Here is a 19,858-nt window from a genome sequence, read left to right on the forward strand (position 1 = left end):
ACAAGTAAATCAACGAATTTCGTATATATGTTTATGTATATATATATATATGATATTGATAATATGTTGAAAATTAAAACTTACAAAGAGATGCAATTATTAGAGAGGATTTATTTTTTTTTAAGACATTTTATAAAGTAGTACAATTTACGGTGTATACAGGACAGTTATATGAGAATGTAAAATCACTTGATTGTATAAATCTCAACACATTCGGCGATATCGTTTCTTTAATATTTTCATTTTATATATATATATATATATATATATATATATATATATATGTATGTATGTGTATATATATCTTTGGTCATCATGCACTTCAATTGATGAAAATTCATTAGAATAGATAATAGGTCTGAAAACATAAGATATTTAATGAAATAATTAAATGAAGATTTGATATATATATATATATATATATATATATATACTTATTTACGATCGTTCGAAAAATTCGCGACTTTTTCGTCAATTTCGTTTTCTTCCATTTTTTTTTTCTTTTTTTTTTTTAATTCTTCACCTCAAGAATGAAATTCAAACGTTATAAAAGGTAACGTAGATTTAGAAAAAAAGTTACCAATTTTTCAAACGACCCTCCCGTTTAATTAATTACGTATTATAATTTAATAAAATACTTACTCTTGGTGATATTTTAGCGTAACACATATTGAATTCGTACGCATATTGACACTTATCACCCTGAGCTAAGAAAGAATACAAAAAACAATTATTATCGATCGACAATATCAACTTTGACGAATTAGAGATCGATTATATGTAATCGAAAGAAAACAAATACGAACAAACAACTATGAACCTATTAAAAATCATAATATAGAAAATAAAAAGGTTTCAATATTGTTAAACTTAATCTCTCGACTACGCATTGAACGATCTCTCGAAAATACAATAACAAAAAAAAAAAAAAATATAAATAAATAAAAATAAACAAGAGAATTCAAAAAATAAGAAAGAAATTTATGTACCCAGGTATTTACCAATCAGCTTGCAATCGCTAATGCCTTTTAAAACTTCTGCTCTATAAGCTGGGATTCTTTGGAAAAAAGTTAGCATACCATTCAAATTTAATTCCCCTTTATCGTCGATTAGACCAAATTGTTCCCAAAGGCAATACATGTAACACTGCAACCGACATATAAACAGAATTATCTCGGCGCAACTTTGAACAATTCAATTAGTTTCTCTCTCTCTCTCTCTCTCTCTCTCTCTCTCTCTCTCTCTCTCTCTCTCTCTCTCTTATAATCATGATTCTAAAGTGTAATACTTTCTTTGGACATTCACCTTTAATTCAGGCGTCTCCGGCCACTTATCATTTCTCACCGCTTCGATGTCGGCTGAAAAAATTATAACAATACCAAATAGTAAATCAATAAGTTTACTCATACACATACATATGTATCTGCATGTGTCTGTGTGTATGTGTGTGTGTGTGTGTGTGTGTGTGTGTGTGTGTTTAATTAATTTAAATAAAAATAATTGAAAAGAAAAAATTGTTGTATCATACCTGTAGCCACTCCTGTCTGTGTTTGACAAGCATTCACAACGCTAACCGCAGTAGCGATCATTTCGTCGGAAACGAAACTCGGTCGTTTCTAAAGAAATCAAAAGGAACTTCAATTTAAATTTTGTCAAACAACGACGCGATAATACGGTACTATTGAAATTTGTTAAGTAAGAAGAAATTGATAAAAAGAAATGGAAGATAGTCGTAAACAAAAAGAAGTATACGATCGATTTTAAGAAAAAATAATAAGTCGGACAATTATTGAATTCCAATTATTCAATTATTACTTTATATGTATATATATATATATATACATATATAAATATATTACGATAAAAATATATATTTTCTATTTTTTATCAATCCTACGAAATAGAAAATACATATTTTAATCCTGACCTACCCCGCAATGAACGAGAGTTGTCTCGAAGAGACAAACGAACAAAACGACGATGAGTTTCATCCTTGTTTACGATAATAACGCGTCTCCTTTTATTATTTCCTTTCTATTTTCTTTCCTTTCCCCTTTCTTTTCTTTTTCTCTTTGTATCCTTTTCGAAGGATCGATTTTAAGCTTTAGAGTCGGTCGCGATCGAGGAGAATTTAACAAACTGCGATGGTTACCCGTTCGAATTGATTTTGATTAAAACAAAAGCTGATAACAATGAATACTCTTTTTTTCTCTCTCTCTCTCTCTTGAAACTACTACTTCTTCACTATATTTCTCTCTATCTCTCTTTCTCTCTTTTTTTTTTTCTTTTCTTTTCTTTTCTTTTTTTTTTTTTTTTTTCTTAACCCGCCTAAGAACACAACGAACGTGCGTTCTCGTGCGTAATACTGGCTAACGTTTTGTTGGCTGCTGACACGACCGCCAAGCGCGAGGGTGGAACTGATGATAGGCGTGATAAGAGCACATCGGGTGAGGTGAGGTGAGGTGAGGTGAGGTGTGGTGAGGTGTGGTGAGCTAGTGGTATCCCGGTTCGAAGGCCGAGGGAGGTACCTCCGTAGACGCATAGAGGAAACGCCAGATGGAGGATGCTGCTACGTTCGTGTATAGTATTTGGACCACTTGAAACAAATAAAAAACAAACAAAAGAAGCCCGCACTTTTTTAAATTTCCCGCTTCAAGGTATTAACATCCTTGGAAACTTAAACATCCATTAGAAAGAACTCTATCGATGATTTTAAAAATCGAAAATCGATATTCGATCGTGTACGTTTCGATTTATCGATCTCCATCCCTCTACCCTTCTCCTTCCTCCATATTCTTTTTTTTTTTTTTTTTTTTTTTTTGTTTCAATCGAACGAAATAATCGATCGTCGTCTGTTCTGGTTTCTAAAAGAAAAAAGAAAAATTAATCTTTTTGTAATCCTTTTGAAAGATTGTCGGATGATATATGCGTATATAGAATAGGTTGTTACTACTTAAGTCCGAATAAAATGGCATGTGACTACTTTTCAGAGCTCGTTGCTTGAACGGCGAACATATATTTACATATATATATATATATATATATATATATATATAGACATAGTTTAACGTCAGTCTATGCATCCATATATAGGTTAGGTATGTGTTAGAAAAACGTTTATAACGATATGAGAAATTATTTTTGTAGGACAGATTCGTAACGCGGTCTCTTTCGATTCTAGGCCAGTTGTGCCTGTGATGCATAGTTACATTTGATCGGCGGATGTTACCAGTTTACGATCCCTAACGTTGATACTCCTCTTATTCGACTAAGCTCGACACTCGAATAAGTATCTTGTCCCCATTTTCTTCTTTTCTTTTTTCTTTCTTCTTTCTTTTTTCTTTTACTTCCTTCCTTTTTTTTCTGTTTTTTTTACACTTACAAAATCTCGAAACTCAATCGCGCAATAGACGAACGAATCGATCTATAATGACCAACGATCTCGATAATTATCGATTTAAATCGAAAAAAATATAAATTTCTATCTAGATAACATTTTTACTTGAAAAAAAAAAAAAAAAAAAAAAAAGAAAAGAAAATAGCGATACTCTCAATTAAATTAATATTCAACGAACGATTCATTTTGTTCGTTATATTTTAACGTTATTACGAAGATGTCAGAAAATTGTTTCTTTTTTTTTTTTTTTTTTTGTTTAAGTAATGTAAAGACGATATACTACGAGTCAATAGAATTCCGGCGAAGGTAGACGAGCATAGCCGAGCCAACCTTGAATAACTTCGTGTGTACAGTCGCCAGTAAAATTATTGACCAATTTTTGATATAACCATATTTCGACGATCGGTTTATAGATAGATCGAAGAAAAAAAAAAAAAAAGAAATGATTTATCGTATTAGAAATGGATTTTCTTTTTTTCTTCTTCCTTTCTCGTAACATTATCATTCTGATCACGATCGTACTTTACAAACTACTCACATAATCGAACGGCAACATTATCGTCGACTGTACTTTTACCGTCAAACACAGGTACAGTCTCCGACCGAATTGCTATTGTCGTTCTCGTTCCAACATCATTTTTCTTTTAGAAATCTTGTCGATGATATATTTATGCAAAAAGGTTCAGTTTAAAGTCCGAAGATAAAGAGAAAAAGGAAAACTAGGAAAAAGAATGATATCGTTCTTTATTGCACGTTCGAAGAAACGTTCGTTTTATCGCGCTCGTACGATGAAATAAAAGAAAAAAGAGCGAAGAAAAACAATTGGAAAATTTGAAAATAGATCTCGATTGTATGGACAATATATTCTCGTTGGACTGTACGGTCGATGTCGTCGTACAGTCAACCGAACGAACTTTAATTGACAACTTACCGAATAGCACCAGGATTTTTCGGATTCGTAAAAGAATGAGCGATTCAAGAAGAAAATATTTTTTCTTCGCGTGATCGTGATTTTTTAAAGATATTTATTTCGTTCGTGTAGGAATAATAAAACGCGCGAATGTACGATCTCGTGAAATTCGAACGATCGGAGGTTAGATCGTATCATGACAAAAGAATCTCCACTGGGACTGTACAACCGAAGTTGTATTGACCGCGGCGTTTTCTCCGTGCGGATGCGTTTCATCGAAAAAATAAAAATAAATAGAGAGAGAGAGAGAGAGAGAGAGAGAGAGAGAGAGAGAGAGAGAGAGAGAGAGAGAAAAAGCGAAACGTACACACGTATGTACTTTAACCGGCTAAATGTTAAACATCGAAAGGATTTACTCGTCGTAAGGCTCGTCTTTTTTAGTGCGCGTTAAATGTCGACGAGATTGACGTGAGGTAAAAAAATCATTATTTTCCTTTTGTTTTGTTTTGTTTTCTTTTTGTCCTTTCCTTTCTCTGGTTTCATTTTATTTTTCGTGCCTCTAAAAGACGTCAAGGTTTCGTCGAAAGTCGACGAAGAGCACGATGACGAAAACGAAGAAGAAGAAATATTTTTGGAGCGGTCGAATTGCATTAAAGTGACAATGACGTTTCGATTATCTTATTCGGATTCGAATTTCATGAAAAAACACGACACAGTTTATTATCTCCGTCGTCCTTCTTGGACGAATAAAATTTGTAAAAACTTGATGGTGATGCACAGCCATTTGTCACATGGTTCTCCTACTTTTATACGTCACTTGTCGCGTAAAATTTGAATTCTTTTTTCTCCTTTACACGATCGTAAATAAGTTAAAATAATAACAATGGGAAAGACAAGAGGTGTACATGAAACCACACCGGAATTAAGAAATCGAATGGTTGGAATGTACGAGGCTGGTTTGGGACTTCGTGAAATTGCAGCTGCAGTTAATTGTTCGGTATATTTTTCTTTTAAAATAATATATAAATGATTATTGTTCCGTTTGTTAATTATAAAATAATGCATGCTTTATTAAAACTTTATGATGATTTGTTACGTTTATCCAGCAACGCACGGTTAAAAGATGGCTCAATCGATTCGATAAAGAAGGTAACGTGGAAACTAGAGAACGTTGTGGTCGTAAAAGAGCTACAACAGCCGAACAAGATGAAGCGATAATCAGGCTTGCAACACAAACACCTTTAACAGCTGCGAAAGCTGTACTTCCTGCTTTAGGGCTTACTTGTTCTGTTGATACCGTAAGAGAGAGATTACATAAAGCAGGAATTCATAGTTGGACTCCATCCAGAAAGTATATGCAAAGGATTCCACTTGGGTTGGTCCCTATATCCTAATATTTGTCAATTCGATTGATTTCTTTATCTTGTTGTATTTTCTCTTTATATAAATTCGTTTTTTTAGTAACGATACGGATGGCGCAGCTATTCAACAAGCGGTTTGGAGACCTACCGGTACTCAATTAGGAAAAAAAAAATTGAATAAAGATTCCATCAAGAATGATAAAGGTACTCCAAAAAAGAAAAACCCTCCGCGCAAAGTAAGAGCCAGAGATATATATGTCGGCGATGGTGCACCCATAGAAAATTTAAAACAATCTAACGAACAACAAGAATTTGGATTTGCACAACAAAATATTCCCCAAGAACAAACTAACGAAATACAGAATGCGACGCAAACTTTGCCCGACAATCAAACAGAATTCAACAATGGATTAACTATGAATCAGCAGCCTCAACCTATGTATCAACATCCCAGCATGAATATCGCGCAAAATAATTGGCCTCTTGATCTTGTACAAGGCAGTCATCATTATCCACAAGTACGAATTCTTTATCTGTGTAATTATTCAAATTTCTATATTATTTTTCAGTATATTTCATTGTTGATAAAACATTGTTTTTATTACTTATATAAGGGTCAACCAACCACAGTTACTCATAAGTCAATGGCACCTCTACATCAACTTCAAGAACTTCATAGTCAAGGAGAGCAACATCATATGCAACAAGTGCAACAACAACAACAACAAATACAACAACAAACTCAGCAAAGATTGCAGGAAGAAACGAGTATTCATCATTCTAAATTTGACTCTCAGCAAGCACAAATTCAAGTTGATCATCAAGTCCAGCAACAGCAAGAACAAAGCTTACAATCAAAATTATCTAATCCTGTGAATAACACTAATATTGCTTCAGATAGTTCAAATTCATGTAGTTCTCTTGAAAGTAATCAACTATCAAATGCAGATACTGTGAAAGTTGACGTTACACCAAAGGCAGAAAGTGAACATTCAGAAAGACAAAAGAAAAAAAAGAAAGGTGGTAAAGCAAAGGGAACACTAGAAACTAGTGTAGAAATTAGAAATCGTATGATTGGTATGTCAGAAGCAGGATTATCTACATTATCTATTGCATTAGCAATTGATAGATCGGTAGGTTCAAATATATATTTTATATTCATTTCACAAAACTTTGGTATATCTCTCTTAAAGATTTTTTAATAATAATAATAATAATATATATATATATATATATATATATATATATATATTGAAATAGGAACGTACTGTTAAAAGATGGTTAGAACGTTGGCATAAAGAAGGAAATGTACAAACAAAAGAAAGAAAGGGTCGTCGTCGAATTACAACTAAGGAACAAGACGAAGCTATTGTCGCTATGGCTACTCAACATCCATTGACTGCAGCAAAATATGTTGCTCCTGCTTTAGGATTGAAATGTAGCGTAGATACGATTAGGGAACGTCTTCATAAAGCAGGAATACATAGTTGGAAACTTGGGAAAAAACAAGGGTACTTATACACAGCATTAATATTAATAATATTAATGATACTAAAAGCTTTTTTAATATAAGCGATACTTAAGAATAAACAAATATTTCGTAATATTTTAGAGAAGGAAATGCAGTTCATACGGTTCATCTTTGGCAGCCTAGTGGTAATCGTCTTAATAAACTAAAAACTTCTGGTGATAAGAAAAGGAAATCAAGCGATAATAAAAAGAGAGATCATTCAACAAATAATATACAAAAGCGAATATCTAGAAAAAAGAAAATTGACTCTTCTCCTTTAAAAGTTGTACCACCACCAGCAAATATGGTTCCTGAACAAGCTCCTATACCTTTCCATAATCCGGCAACAAGTGAGTGAAATTAAACAAAGAGATCAAGTAGATTTTATAATTGATCATCGAATATATAATTAATCAACGGAATTGTTTCAGTGCCAAATTATGTTGGAAATAGTAACATATTGCAGCCTGTTCATAATATTTCTGCACCTCCACCATCAATTCCTCAACCACAACCACCACCGCCTCCAGGTCCACCTCCAGGACCGCAATCAATGCAACCAATGGGTCCTATTATGCAACAAAGACCCGATTGTAGATTAGCTCCTTCTATAGTTCCACCTGTATCTACTCAAGGTAATTCTGGTGTAGTTTATGCATCATGTTTGGTGGCAAACAATAATCACACAGGTCATATGGAACAACCCGATCCCTTAAATTATGAACCATACATTTGGAGTTTTTAAGAGGTAATATCTTTTACTATAAGTTTATTAAATATTTACAACATCTCTTTATTCTTTTTTTATAGAATACAAATTTAGTTATCTATGTATAATGAATCTTCCGATTAGATCTCACTAATCTTATGTTCATATATATCATTATTTGTTGTAGTTACTGCCTTTCATTTAATAGGAAAAAAAAGAAAGAAAGAAAAAAAAAAAAATTGAGAAACGTAAGACGCTTAAAATAAAAGTTTCAAAGGAACTTACGTAACTTTGCACTTTTTGAAAATTTACGAACTATTTGCATATAACTGTTATGTATTCCATAAATTTTCAACGATAAATAACATCGTTAAAATCAGATGTTACTGTAAATACTTTGTAGTAATGTAAATTTGTACGTGTCATTAAAAAAAAATGGCATACGTGAGTAGATGTAATATAATATACCAAATGCATTGCAAAATCTTTTAAATATTTCTCCTAATAGCGAGTTGTCGTAATCAATTAAATTAAATGATGTATAAATCATTTTTTTATTCTGTATATATAAATATCTATTTAAATGATGTAAGAGGAATATTTATTTTAGGAACTTGTATTGCATAATTAAGGGAAAATAATAAAATAATTTACTAACTAGTTGTTCCTCCGAGATATTGATCATAATTGTGGTATAGTAAAATAATACATACATTAGTTTTTTTACATCTTAACTATAAATAATAAATAAAGCAATATGATATTTTAAAAATGTTACAAATGGGTAGAAATTTGTATCAAAAATAGAGTACAATCTGGTAAAAAGTATTAGAGAAAAAGCATTAAAATTTTAATACTGTATGTGTTCAATATTATTGAAACTCAAATTAAATTATTTTATATCGATTATAGGAATTCTATAATTATTTTTATTTCTTGATAGATATAAATTATGTATTTATCATAAATAAAACAGTATTCTTAAAGAACGTCCATATATAATACTGATATACAAGTTAATATATGTAATTATGTAAAAGAGAAATAAGTATTTGCATGTTTATATTACATTATATCAAATCCAGTGTTTCTTGCATTTGATTAGGATCTTTAAAAAAAAAAAAAAAAAAAAAGAAGTGTACAGTAGTATACCGTATAAGTATGCAAGAATGGTAATGTGTGCTCAAGTATCACATACAATCTGACAAATAAATATATCATATTGTATTTTGTTACATGCATAGTAGTTTTGAGAATGCATACAAAAATTGCATAATTTACCACTACTATAAAATTAATAAAAAAACTCTGTATATCTCATCTAATTACAGTTTATATTTTTTCACAGATTACCTATACATGAATAAAGTATATCTCATATTCCAAATTATAATACAGTTAAAGTATAATATTACGGTGTTCCTGCAGAGTTTTGAGAGAGAGAAAAAAAAAAAAGGAAATACTTTCAATTTTCAACTTATTACGAAACTTCCCATATTCCTGTAATATTTTTTATCACCTTTTCTGGATCATTTTTATGAAACATAAAAAATCCTTGGATTTGAGCAGGACTAACATTTTTCTTTTGAGCCATCACTTCGTTTGCAAATTGTTTTGCCATATCTCTTGTTACATTGTCAGGAGACTTATAAAATCTTAAGAACATTTGTTCAACTTGAGTACAACTGCACCAACCTAGTGATATATTTTATATTAATATCTTTTATTGAGTTTAATATTTATGTATCAATATACATTCATCTTTGAATACATACCAATATATTCTTTTACATCGACTCTACCAGGTCTCACGAGAGCAGGATCTAAACGTTCTAGATAGTTGGTTGTCATAAATAAAATTCTTGCTTCTGTAGATGCAACACCATCCAAACAATTTAATAAACCACTAAACGTGACTCTGTTTAAACCATCGTATGCCGCTTTAACTGTAATTACAATACAAAAATATAATATCATGTATTATAGTACATTCAAAGTCATATTAAATTAATAATAGGACAATAATGTAATGATATCATCAACTTTACCTTCCTTAGATTCTTCTCTACTAACAAATGCAGCATCTATATCTTCAAGAAGAATAATTGTTTGTTGTGGAGCAACTGCTAATAAATGATTTAATCTATCATCCGTTAAACCACGTTCAGACAAATTTAGAACGCATATACCACGTTCTAATTCTCCTGCTAATGCTGTTATGAAAGATGATTTTCCACAACCTGGTGGACCATATAATAAATATCCTCTCCTATAAGGTATTCCTATATAAAAAAAAGAATATACAAATTGATGAATTTTTTTCTTCAAGAAAGAATATAAAACTCTTACCTCTATCGCTATACCATGAAGGAGTATCGATAAAATCTTTACAATCGTTTAGAATTCGTTCGGATACTCCAGCATCTAAAACTACAGATTTTAATGGTCTTTTCTTTTTAGGATGCCCGAATTGTCTCCATTCGCTGCCCATTGCTACATACATTATAGTTTTTCCTTCGTGCTCCTTTAAAGCCATTTGTCTAGCTATGAAAAAGAAATTTATACTAAATCCTTATTACTTTAAAGATTTAATAATTATATGTAGGAATTCAACCTTCTTCAAGAATATTAAAGTATAAGCTTTTGTCTCTTCCAAAGGCTGTAAGCTGTACCGTTTCCCATGGAACACCCATGTGCAAATCTAATGTTTGTTGCTCTCTTGTCCTTTCAACTCTTATCCAATTACCTTGATAACTTTGAGTTAATAATTATTCGTTAATATATTTCATGATTAATTATTAATGAAAATAATGAGCTATTGCGAATGAAATTACTTACTTAAAAAAGTGTGTTCCAATACTAGGTATAAATTCATATTTGGTTTTTATTTGACCCGTTTCTTTTTGTTCGAAACTTGTCTCGACAGACAAATGTTGCGTCTTTCTAGCACCTTTATGTGTGATCCATTGCAAAAGCCATTGATAACTTTTGTCTCGACATGGAACTTCCAAAGTAATCATATAATGTCGCCTTTATCATATAAGATTACTTAAGTATCATGTAAAAAAAAAAAAAAAGATAATATATACAAATTAATTTGCATTGAAATATTACCTAAAGAATATCATGCCTGCTTGCATTCCTTTTCTTAATATAGCAGCACCAGCTCCTACGCCAAAAAGACCAAATCCCGCACCAAAGTAAGGATTCTCTGACAGAGTATGTATATAATCGACAATCGTCATTTTTATATAATTATTCGTAAGATCTTAATCAAAAACACTAATTACATATTACTTTTTTTATAATATTGAAAAATAATTTTATTATAGGTTATGTACATTGCACATTGATTATTGTTTCAAAAATGACATGTTCTTTTGATACAACAATGATAAAAATTCTTCCAATTGTTGCTTGATAAAAACATTTACGAATTTACTCAAATATAATTCATTGTATAATAATTGAAAAGCTCCAGCTTTATATATTAGTTCGATAAAACACGTGAAACGAAATGTACATGATACTACGGTGCAATTCGTCAATGATACTGTTTTATAACGAACGTAATATTTTCGATACAAAACGAAACTTGTCAATGATTTAATATGTCTACGGAGAAATTCGTCAACGATTTAATATGTCTACGAAATAATTCATCAATGATTTAGAACGTCTATGATATAATTCGTCAATGATAGAAAACATTGACTAACTATTCCGTAAACACGCCAAGATCATTGACGAATTATTCCGTAGAATCATTTTGATTTTACTAATTATTAAATTGTTAATTACGATTGATAATTAAATATTTTTATTGTAGTAATTAGTCATTATTGTATTAAATATTATTATTTAATAACGATGCATACATTGTACGAACGTGTATATATGTATTTTACATGTATGTTCGTATAACTTTTGTAGGATCTCTGTGTATTCTGAAGTGACACGTGCAATACGTGGATTGGTTATTATCATAAATGTGTTCTCGATAATTAAGACGATTTTTAATCAACTTTTAACGGTACGTAATGTATTACAAAATTATTTATATTATAATATCTCGGAAATGGTTATTCTCGTGATATATATTTAAGTGCGTTGTGTACTTTGTCGGTGTCAATTTTTAAACAAGAAATTTTCATTTATTTTGTAATTTACGTGATTTTCGTTAAAATATTTCCTTTCCCCTTAAAATATAATATTTCTATAAAGAAAGTTGATAGGTTATACAATTATTGGTTATCTATTTATTAATATCAGTGTTTTTCGTAAAGGTCTTAACCTATACATCGTTTGATGTGTTTCTAACGTACGAATTTCTTTATAATTATTTAAATAATTGTTACAATAATATTGAAGTATACGTATAAGTGGTATTATTATTATTATGTATGTTTTAGATGTGGATATTAGTATTTTTTTATTCATTACTTTTATGCTCAAGAGGATTAAAAGCCGATAAAAAGATTAACAAATATGTAACAACGTTGATTGATGCAAAATGGAAGGAAACTCCATTAGTTCTCGAAGCAGCTGAATATCTTAGCGACGAAAATCCTAATTATTTTTGGAAATTTATAGAAGCATATTCTGATAATGTTGAGTCTGTAAAAAATGGTAATTGATTTGAATAGAATTAATTTGCGTTAAAATTAATCATATTATTCTAATATAGGATATATTTTGTAGGCACGGAAAAAGATTATTACGAATTAATTTTAAAGTTAGTTGGAAAGTATTTATCTCCGGCAGAAATTGCAGTTCTTAAATTAGGATTGTCCTTGCGTATTTATTCTACTCGCGTTGAAATGTTTTCGCAAATGGCAGAAAACAAAAATGTTTCTACTTTAGAATGTTACAATGTAGTAGATATTGGTGGAAAATTTACTTGTTCCATTGAAGAAATAGATCAGTTAATCACAGAGGTAATTAAAACAGTTTGATTGGAGTTCCATTGGCTTTGATCCCTTTGATAATTTTATTTTATGTTTCTCTTTTTATTTTAATATTTTAGGATGAATGGACTAAGAGAGATACCTACAGTATAGATCATTATTATCTGGGATCTCAAAAGACTGATAAAGTTATGATAATGTATGGTCAAATTGGTTCTCCTATGTTCATCGACTTATATATGAAATTGAAAAATATAGCAGATACAAAAGGAATTAATTACATATTACGTTATTATTTAAAGGTAAAACAAAATGTTAATAAAACAACTTGTAACAAACTTTGTAATATTTTTATCACATGTTTTCTAATTGTAGGATAGACCAGACAGGAAATTGCGGTTATCTGGTTATGGCGTAGAATTACAAATGAAATCGACTGAATACAAAGCTACAGATGATTCAGATATTAAGGATAACACTGGAAAGAGATCTGAAACAAACAATGATGGAATTGAAGAAATAGATGGAATCAACTTTATGACTTTGAAGTATATATTATTTATTGATATATGATAAAATATATATTATATAAATCTAGCGTAATATTAATCATATACGTCTTTTAGAACATTGTATCCAGACAAGCATGCTGAACTAGAAGAACTACAAACACATTTGCTTGAAACTAGTCATGAAATTGGAGCATTAAAAGTATGGCAATTTCAGGAATTAAGTCATCAAGCAGCTGAAAGAATAATGAAATCTCCTATGGATGAAGCTCTTAATGTTTTAACAGATATTGCTCAGAATTTTCCAATGCAGGTAAGATTTAATATTTTATTAGCGATAATTGCCTTTGATATTATGTATCTCATAGTATGTATCTTAGGCCAAATCATTAATAAGAACAAAAGTAAACAATGAAATGAAAAAGGAGATGAAGCTCAATCAAGAATTATTTTCTGGAAGTTTGAGTATACAACCAACCGATACTGCACTTTTTATCAATGGTTTATTCTTTGATTTAGAAGCTATGGATGTCCTTATGCTTTTAGAGGCTTTGAGAGGCGAATTGCGAGTAATGGAGGCACTCCATAAAATTGGTAAAATACGTATACATAGATGACCTAACATTTTGTATATGATTTTATAAATTTACTGAGCAATTATATTTTCTTTTTTTTTTTTTTATAGGATTTAGCAGTAAAAAAATGGGAAAACTTTTAGCTCTTGATTTGTCAAGTAATGCAGATAATCAAGAATTTGCAATGGACATTAGAGACTCTGCTATAATTTGGATAAACGATATTGAAAATGATTCTCGTTACAGCAGATGGTCACGTGCCTTAACTGAATTATTAAGACCAACATTTCCAGGAATGCTCCGAAATATAAGACGAAATTTATATAATTTGGTGAGTGATTTTAATCTTGTAATTAAGAAATTTGTAATCTAACAAATAACGAATTATTTTACTTTTAAGGTATTAATCATCGATCCTTTGAACGAAGATTCAATGGCCTCAGTTTCATTAGCATTGTCTTTATATTCGTATGTTGCTCCTTTAAGAGTAGGATTTGTTTTTATAACTAATTATAATACTTTAGTCACTGGCTTATCAGATCCCAGTGTTGCAGTGAATAATGCGTTTCATTACTTTATAGAAAGCAAAGGTGCTAAAGAAGCAATGCAGTTTCTGGTAAAATCTTTTGTAATTAATTCATTCATTGTAATTAGATTTTATTGAGGACGAAGTAACGCGAATGAATTTGTTTCAGTTAGGAATTTATATCGGATCTAATACTATAACTGTGGACGATATAAAACAAGCTATAAGAGCAAGAGATTCTTCTGCCAATATAAATTATATTCTTGGCGAAGAATCAGAATATGACGTTGGTCGTCATTTGGCTAGCGATTTTGTAAAACGATCTGGATTCAAGAAATTCCCACAAGCATTACTCAATGGTGTACCATTATCACCTGCTCGTTTAAACGCTGAATCATTTGAAGAAACGGTATTAGCTACAATCGTGTCACAAACACCTGCTCTACAGAAAGCAGTTTATCGTGGTGAAGTTACTGAAGGAGATGATGTCGTTGACTTCATAATGAATCAGCCAAATGTTATGCCACGGTAACATAACATAATTAAGATTTTCTTTGGCATTAAATAAAACTATACTCTATATTTTTACAGATTAAATGAACGCATCTTGAAAGTAGATAAACATGCATGGTTGAATTTAATTGGAACAATTCCTGAGGATAAAGATTTTACTAAATGGAGCCCGCAAGATGCATCATCTTGGCTCATGAAAAATATGAAATATTTATTTATATCTCGTCGCAGTAGTTTGCATCATTTATATTCATTCTGGATTGTAACAGATTTAAGATTAGAGTCATCCAGGAAAATACTAGAGGAAGCTCTTGTATATATAGTATGTAAATACTTTACAATAATTCATCTGATATTCATGATGAAATTTATTCAAAATAATAAATATCATATCTAATTAAATTGTATCTTTTATAGGAATCAAACGCAGATGCAAGAATCAGTTTAATCATTAATCCAGCAGATGATATAAATCTTGAACACGATTTAAACAGAGTTGCTCTTGCTGCTTTAAATTCATTGCCTATAGACAAGGCTTTAAATATAATGCACAAGATAGTCAAAAATGTTCCATTTACAGAGGTTGGTCTTGTTATTCTTTATTTTATAAAAAATAATATATGTTTATATATATATATATATATATTTTTTTCTTTTTTTAACAAAGATATACATATCATTGATAAATGAATTTCGTAATATTGCAGTATGAATCGATTGAAGAACATTTGAAAGATCAAGACGAATTATTAGCATTCCATGCATATTATGCTAAACAAGTTTTAGGATTAGAAAAAGGTGCCACGACTGTCTCATGTAATGGACGGATAATTGGCCCGTTAGACAATAACGAAGAATTTACTAATGATGATTTTTCACTTTTGGAACGATTTAGTCACAGTACATATGGAGATAAACTATTTAAAAATTTAATTAAATCTCAGTCCGAGGATGATGATGATTATGGTATAAGAATATTGTTAATATCTATAAAAGAAATATTTTTATTATTATTTCATACGGCCATTGAAATAGAAAATTACTTTTACTGTTTTTAAACATAGAAAAAACTGATATTACGGATGACATGATAATGAAAATCACTTCGCTCTTGGTACCACGACCACAAACACGAAATCGATTTGATGTACCTTTTCATGGGGATGAGCACAGGTAATTGATGATAAATATTTTAATTAATTTTTTTCTTAAATAATTACGTACACCTATTCATTTTTCAGCGTTATCAAACTTCCACCTGTTAATCCCGATGAAGTAACGTTCGATTTAATTGCAATTGTCGATCCTGTATCACGAGGTGCTCAAAAATTAGGTCCAATTTTGAATACATTACAACAGACTTTGAACTGCCACATTAAAGTATTCCTCAATTGTTTAGATAAAAATAGCGATATGCCATTGAAAAGGTATGTTAATTGTATATTATTTTTAATCTCTTTTATATACTTACGTTTATATGTTTTATTTCAGTTTCTATCGTTTCGTTCTCGATCCCGAACCACAATTTACCGCAGATGGGAAGTTTAATGGTGCTATAGCTAAATTTACTAAACTTCCTACATCATCCTTATTGACACAATATATTCATGCACCAGAAAATTGGCTCGTGGAAGTAGTACGAAGTGTCTACGATTTAGATAATATTAAATTAGACAATGTTGCGATAGGTGTTCATAGGTAATAAATAAATAATATTTATACATTCATACTTTTTTCTATAAATATACTATAAAATAATTTATTATTATTATTATTATTATTATTATTATTATTATTATACTTTAGTGAATTCGAATTAGAACATCTATTATTGGAAGGTCATTGCTTCGAAGCAATAATGGGAAATCCACCAAGAGGCTTACAAATTACATTAGGAACGGAGAAACAACCAGTGATGGTTGATACTATAGTTATGGCAAATTTAGGATATTTCCAGCTTAAAGCTAATCCTGGAGAATGGCATTTACGATTACGACATGGACGTTCAGCAGAGATATATGATATTACTACTGTTGATGGACAGGATGTTATTCAAGATGGCAATAATGTAAAAGTTTTAATAAGTTCCTTAAAAAGCCACGTTCTGAAAGTTAAAGTTTCAAAGAAACCGGACAAAGCTAATATGGATTTACTTTCGGATGATGAAAAGAATTCTGGCTTGTGGAATTCTATTTCTAGGTATGTAGAAATTATAAATAATGTTTAATGTCATTATCATAAAAATTCACATATCTACTGTTAATTAATATCAATAGGAACACAATGTTATTCTATTATCTTTGAACTTTAATTTTTATTTATTCTCTCCTTTTTTAGCTTTTCGAAATTTTGGTAAGCTCTTCATTACTATGTAGATAAATATAAATTTTAATGTAAAGATATATATATATATATATATATATACATACATATATATATATATATATAGATAGATATATAAAAAAAAAATATCTTCAACATTCTTTATCATCCCTTTTTATAAATAATTCAAAATATAAAGTTTCCTTTTTTTCCCATACTTTCGTCGACATTTCATTTCTTTTTTTATATTAGGACATTCGCTACAGGAGATGAAAGTGAAGATCAGGATGAAAAATTAAATATATTCTCTCTTGCCTCTGGTCATCTCTATGAAAGATTTTTAAAGATTATGATGTTAAGTATTATCAAACATACGAAGACTCCAGTGAAATTTTGGTTTTTAAAAAATTATTTATCACCTACAGTGAAAGTGAGTAAGATGCAAAAACATTTACATTATCAATTTTCTTCATTTATCTGATTGATGATATTTCAAATAGGACTTCTTGCCGCACATGGCAAAAGAGTATGGTTTTGAATATGAATTAGTTCAATATAAATGGCCACGTTGGTTACATCAACAAACTGAGAAACAACGAACAATTTGGGGATATAAAATATTATTCTTGGATGTGTTATTCCCATTGAATGTTAAAAAAATTATATTTGTCGATGCTGATCAAGTACGAATGAAAATTTAATTCCTTTTTTTTTTTTTTTTTTTTTTCCCAATATGCTATCTAAATTATTTTCTTTTTCTTATGATGAAATTACATTTTCTTTTCATTTCTTTTCTTTTTTTTTTTTTTTTTAGGTCGTAAGAGCTGATCTGAAAGAATTAGCATCTTTAGATCTTGGCGGTGCACCTTACGCTTACACACCATTTTGTGATAGCAGAAGAGAGATGGATGGTTTTAGATTTTGGAAACAAGGATATTGGAGAAATCATTTGCAAGGCCGTTCTTATCATATTAGCGCTCTTTACGTAGTAGATTTAAAAAGATTTCGTCGTATTGCTGCAGGGGATCGATTAAGAGGACAATATCAAGCTTTAAGTCAGGATCCAAATAGTTTATCCAATCTAGATCAGGTATACAAAATATTATATGTATATTATCACTAATTAATTTTATAGGAATATATTTTTCTTTCTTTTCTTTTTTTTTCTTTTTTTTTTTTTTTTCTTTTTAATAATAAATTATTACTTTAGGATCTTCCTAATAACATGATCCATCAAGTAGCAATAAAAACATTACCACAAGAATGGTTATGGTGTGAAACATGGTGTGACGATTCGTCTAAGAAATATGCCAAGACTATTGATTTGGTTTGTATTCGTGAGATCATCTACGATTGAACCGATGATTATGCAAATGATCTAAGTCATTTGAAAGAATTATTTTTTAAGCATTAAATAAATATATTCAGTTTCTTTTATTTCCCTCTTTGTCATTAATGGAAAAATAATTTTTAAATAATTCAAAACCAAATGCGTTCAAACGTTTCAAAGGAAAAAAATATATATGAGTTAGATCACTGTCATAATAATAACCGGCTCAATTAATAGCAGTTTATTAATAGAATTTTTAATAATAATTAAATTTCGCATTTCAGTGTAACAATCCAATGACTAAAGAAGCAAAGTTGCAAGCCGCGATGCGTATTTTACCTGAATGGATAGGATATGACGAAGAGATAAAAGCACTGCAACAAAAAATTGAAAATGAAAATAGGCAAATGGAAAAGGAAGATAACGGTATGTGTAATAACGTAATAACATAAAAATAATATAGAATCGATATTGTTACTTTATATTTATTTATTTATTTACTTATTTCAGAATCTAATGAAGATCATACGAAGCACGAAGAATTGTGAAGTTAAATTGAAATTAAATAGAGCTAATGATTTAGTTTATAACTTTTTTGATGATTCCAAAAAAAAAAAAAAAAAAAAAAGAAAAAACAAACAAACAAACAAACAAACAAAGAAGAAATAGAACTATTACCCACTTTCTCAATAAGTCTACAATTATCAAAACACAATCGATCGTGCCATTTAAAAAAACAAAAAAAAAAAAAAAAAGAAAAAAGAAAGAAAGAAAAAAGAAATTCGTCTTATCTTCTGTGATTAATATTCACCATGATCCACGATGATTCTTTGTCGCAAAGAATGATAATGCTTAATAGATTATCGAAGATGAATTATTTGGCATTATCTTACTTATGTTAATGTGATATAACAAATGATCGAACTTTTCTAAACAACAAAAATATAAGATTTTCGTTTTGCACGATTAGTGCAAAAGGATGATCAACGATATATGAAACGAAAATGAATTTTCATTTTTCAGTATTGTAGCTAAATATGGACATGAAAAATAGTCCAGGTGTTGTCCGAAGAATATTGTGATTTTTTATTACCAATATATATATATATATATATTATAGTCTAAACAATAAACTTGTATCGTTTGTAAAATACGTTTCGTAGGATTTTTTATGATGGGTATACAATTATTTTCTACGATTAATTTCTATCGGATTAAGCAGAATTTAATTAAACAGAACAAACGAAGTGATATGAAAAATTAACAACATACAAAGGCTGGAATATATT

The 19,858-nt window shown here is 29.8% G+C and overlaps 4 protein-coding genes and 1 long non-coding RNA gene across 8 annotated transcripts; 2 read left to right on the forward strand and 3 right to left on the reverse strand.

Annotated features, from left to right (window-relative positions):
• Positions 1 to 91: 91 nt before the first annotated feature.
• Positions 92 to 2,252, reverse strand: LOC122635478 (general odorant-binding protein 69a-like). 2 transcript variants are annotated; one of them, XM_043825742.1, is made up of 6 exons: positions 1,932 to 2,252; positions 1,529 to 1,616; positions 1,306 to 1,358; positions 1,002 to 1,146; positions 643 to 707; positions 92 to 358 (listed from the first exon to the last, which is right to left on the reverse strand). In XM_043825742.1, the coding sequence occupies exons 1-6, from the start codon at positions 1,989 to 1,991 to the stop codon at positions 341 to 343; spliced, it is 429 nt and encodes a 142-aa protein (XP_043681677.1). In that variant the 5' UTR covers positions 1,992 to 2,252; the 3' UTR covers positions 92 to 340. The 2 variants fall into 2 exon arrangements, with proteins under 2 accessions (XP_043681677.1, XP_043681676.1); XM_043825741.1 differs by having other exon boundaries at positions 990 to 1,146; positions 1,932 to 2,251.
• A 570-nt stretch (positions 2,253 to 2,822) lies between these two features.
• On the reverse strand, positions 2,823 to 3,494 carry LOC122635479. The gene is made up of 2 exons (XR_006328682.1): positions 3,210 to 3,494; positions 2,823 to 2,864 (listed from the first exon to the last, which is right to left on the reverse strand). It is a non-coding gene; the product is annotated as an uncharacterized LOC122635479 (long non-coding RNA).
• A 478-nt stretch (positions 3,495 to 3,972) lies between these two features.
• On the forward strand, positions 3,973 to 9,212 carry LOC122635470 (transcription factor SPT20 homolog). The gene is made up of 8 exons (XM_043825723.1): positions 3,973 to 4,780; positions 4,874 to 5,304; positions 5,414 to 5,682; positions 5,769 to 6,186; positions 6,283 to 6,801; positions 6,929 to 7,179; positions 7,281 to 7,528; positions 7,610 to 9,212. The coding sequence occupies exons 2-8, from the start codon at positions 5,191 to 5,193 to the stop codon at positions 7,921 to 7,923; spliced, it is 2,133 nt and encodes a 710-aa protein (XP_043681658.1). The 5' UTR covers positions 3,973 to 4,780; positions 4,874 to 5,190; the 3' UTR covers positions 7,924 to 9,212.
• LOC122635473 (mitochondrial chaperone BCS1) lies at positions 9,203 to 11,501 on the reverse strand. The gene is made up of 7 exons (XM_043825734.1): positions 11,002 to 11,501; positions 10,726 to 10,917; positions 10,502 to 10,641; positions 10,237 to 10,431; positions 9,936 to 10,169; positions 9,663 to 9,833; positions 9,203 to 9,582 (listed from the first exon to the last, which is right to left on the reverse strand). Exons 1-7 carry the CDS (start codon positions 11,130 to 11,132, stop codon positions 9,368 to 9,370), a joined length of 1,278 nt encoding a protein of 425 aa, XP_043681669.1. The 5' UTR covers positions 11,133 to 11,501; the 3' UTR covers positions 9,203 to 9,367.
• Positions 11,502 to 11,729: 228 nt separating this feature from the next.
• On the forward strand, positions 11,730 to 19,722 carry LOC122635469 (UDP-glucose:glycoprotein glucosyltransferase). 3 transcript variants are annotated; one of them, XM_043825719.1, is made up of 24 exons: positions 11,730 to 11,920; positions 12,300 to 12,516; positions 12,589 to 12,824; positions 12,914 to 13,096; positions 13,170 to 13,342; positions 13,421 to 13,616; positions 13,684 to 13,897; positions 13,989 to 14,209; positions 14,279 to 14,494; positions 14,574 to 14,932; positions 14,996 to 15,239; positions 15,335 to 15,499; positions 15,625 to 15,883; positions 15,982 to 16,090; positions 16,159 to 16,344; positions 16,409 to 16,615; positions 16,724 to 17,116; positions 17,255 to 17,269; positions 17,492 to 17,669; positions 17,740 to 17,922; positions 18,054 to 18,329; positions 18,450 to 18,566; positions 18,854 to 18,995; positions 19,080 to 19,722. In XM_043825719.1, exons 2-24 carry the CDS (start codon positions 12,300 to 12,302, stop codon positions 19,115 to 19,117), a joined length of 4,527 nt encoding a protein of 1,508 aa, XP_043681654.1. In that variant the 5' UTR covers positions 11,730 to 11,920; the 3' UTR covers positions 19,118 to 19,722. The 3 variants fall into 3 exon arrangements, with proteins under 3 accessions (XP_043681654.1, XP_043681657.1, XP_043681656.1); XM_043825721.1 differs by lacking the exon at positions 11,730 to 11,920 and adding an exon at positions 11,992 to 12,208; XM_043825722.1 differs by lacking the exon at positions 17,255 to 17,269 and having other exon boundaries at positions 11,731 to 11,920.
• Positions 19,723 to 19,858: the final 136 nt, after the last annotated feature.

This window comes from Vespula pensylvanica, chromosome 18 (genome assembly GCF_014466175.1).
Source record: "Vespula pensylvanica isolate Volc-1 chromosome 18, ASM1446617v1, whole genome shotgun sequence".
NCBI lineage: Eukaryota > Metazoa > Arthropoda > Insecta > Hymenoptera > Vespidae > Vespula > Vespula pensylvanica.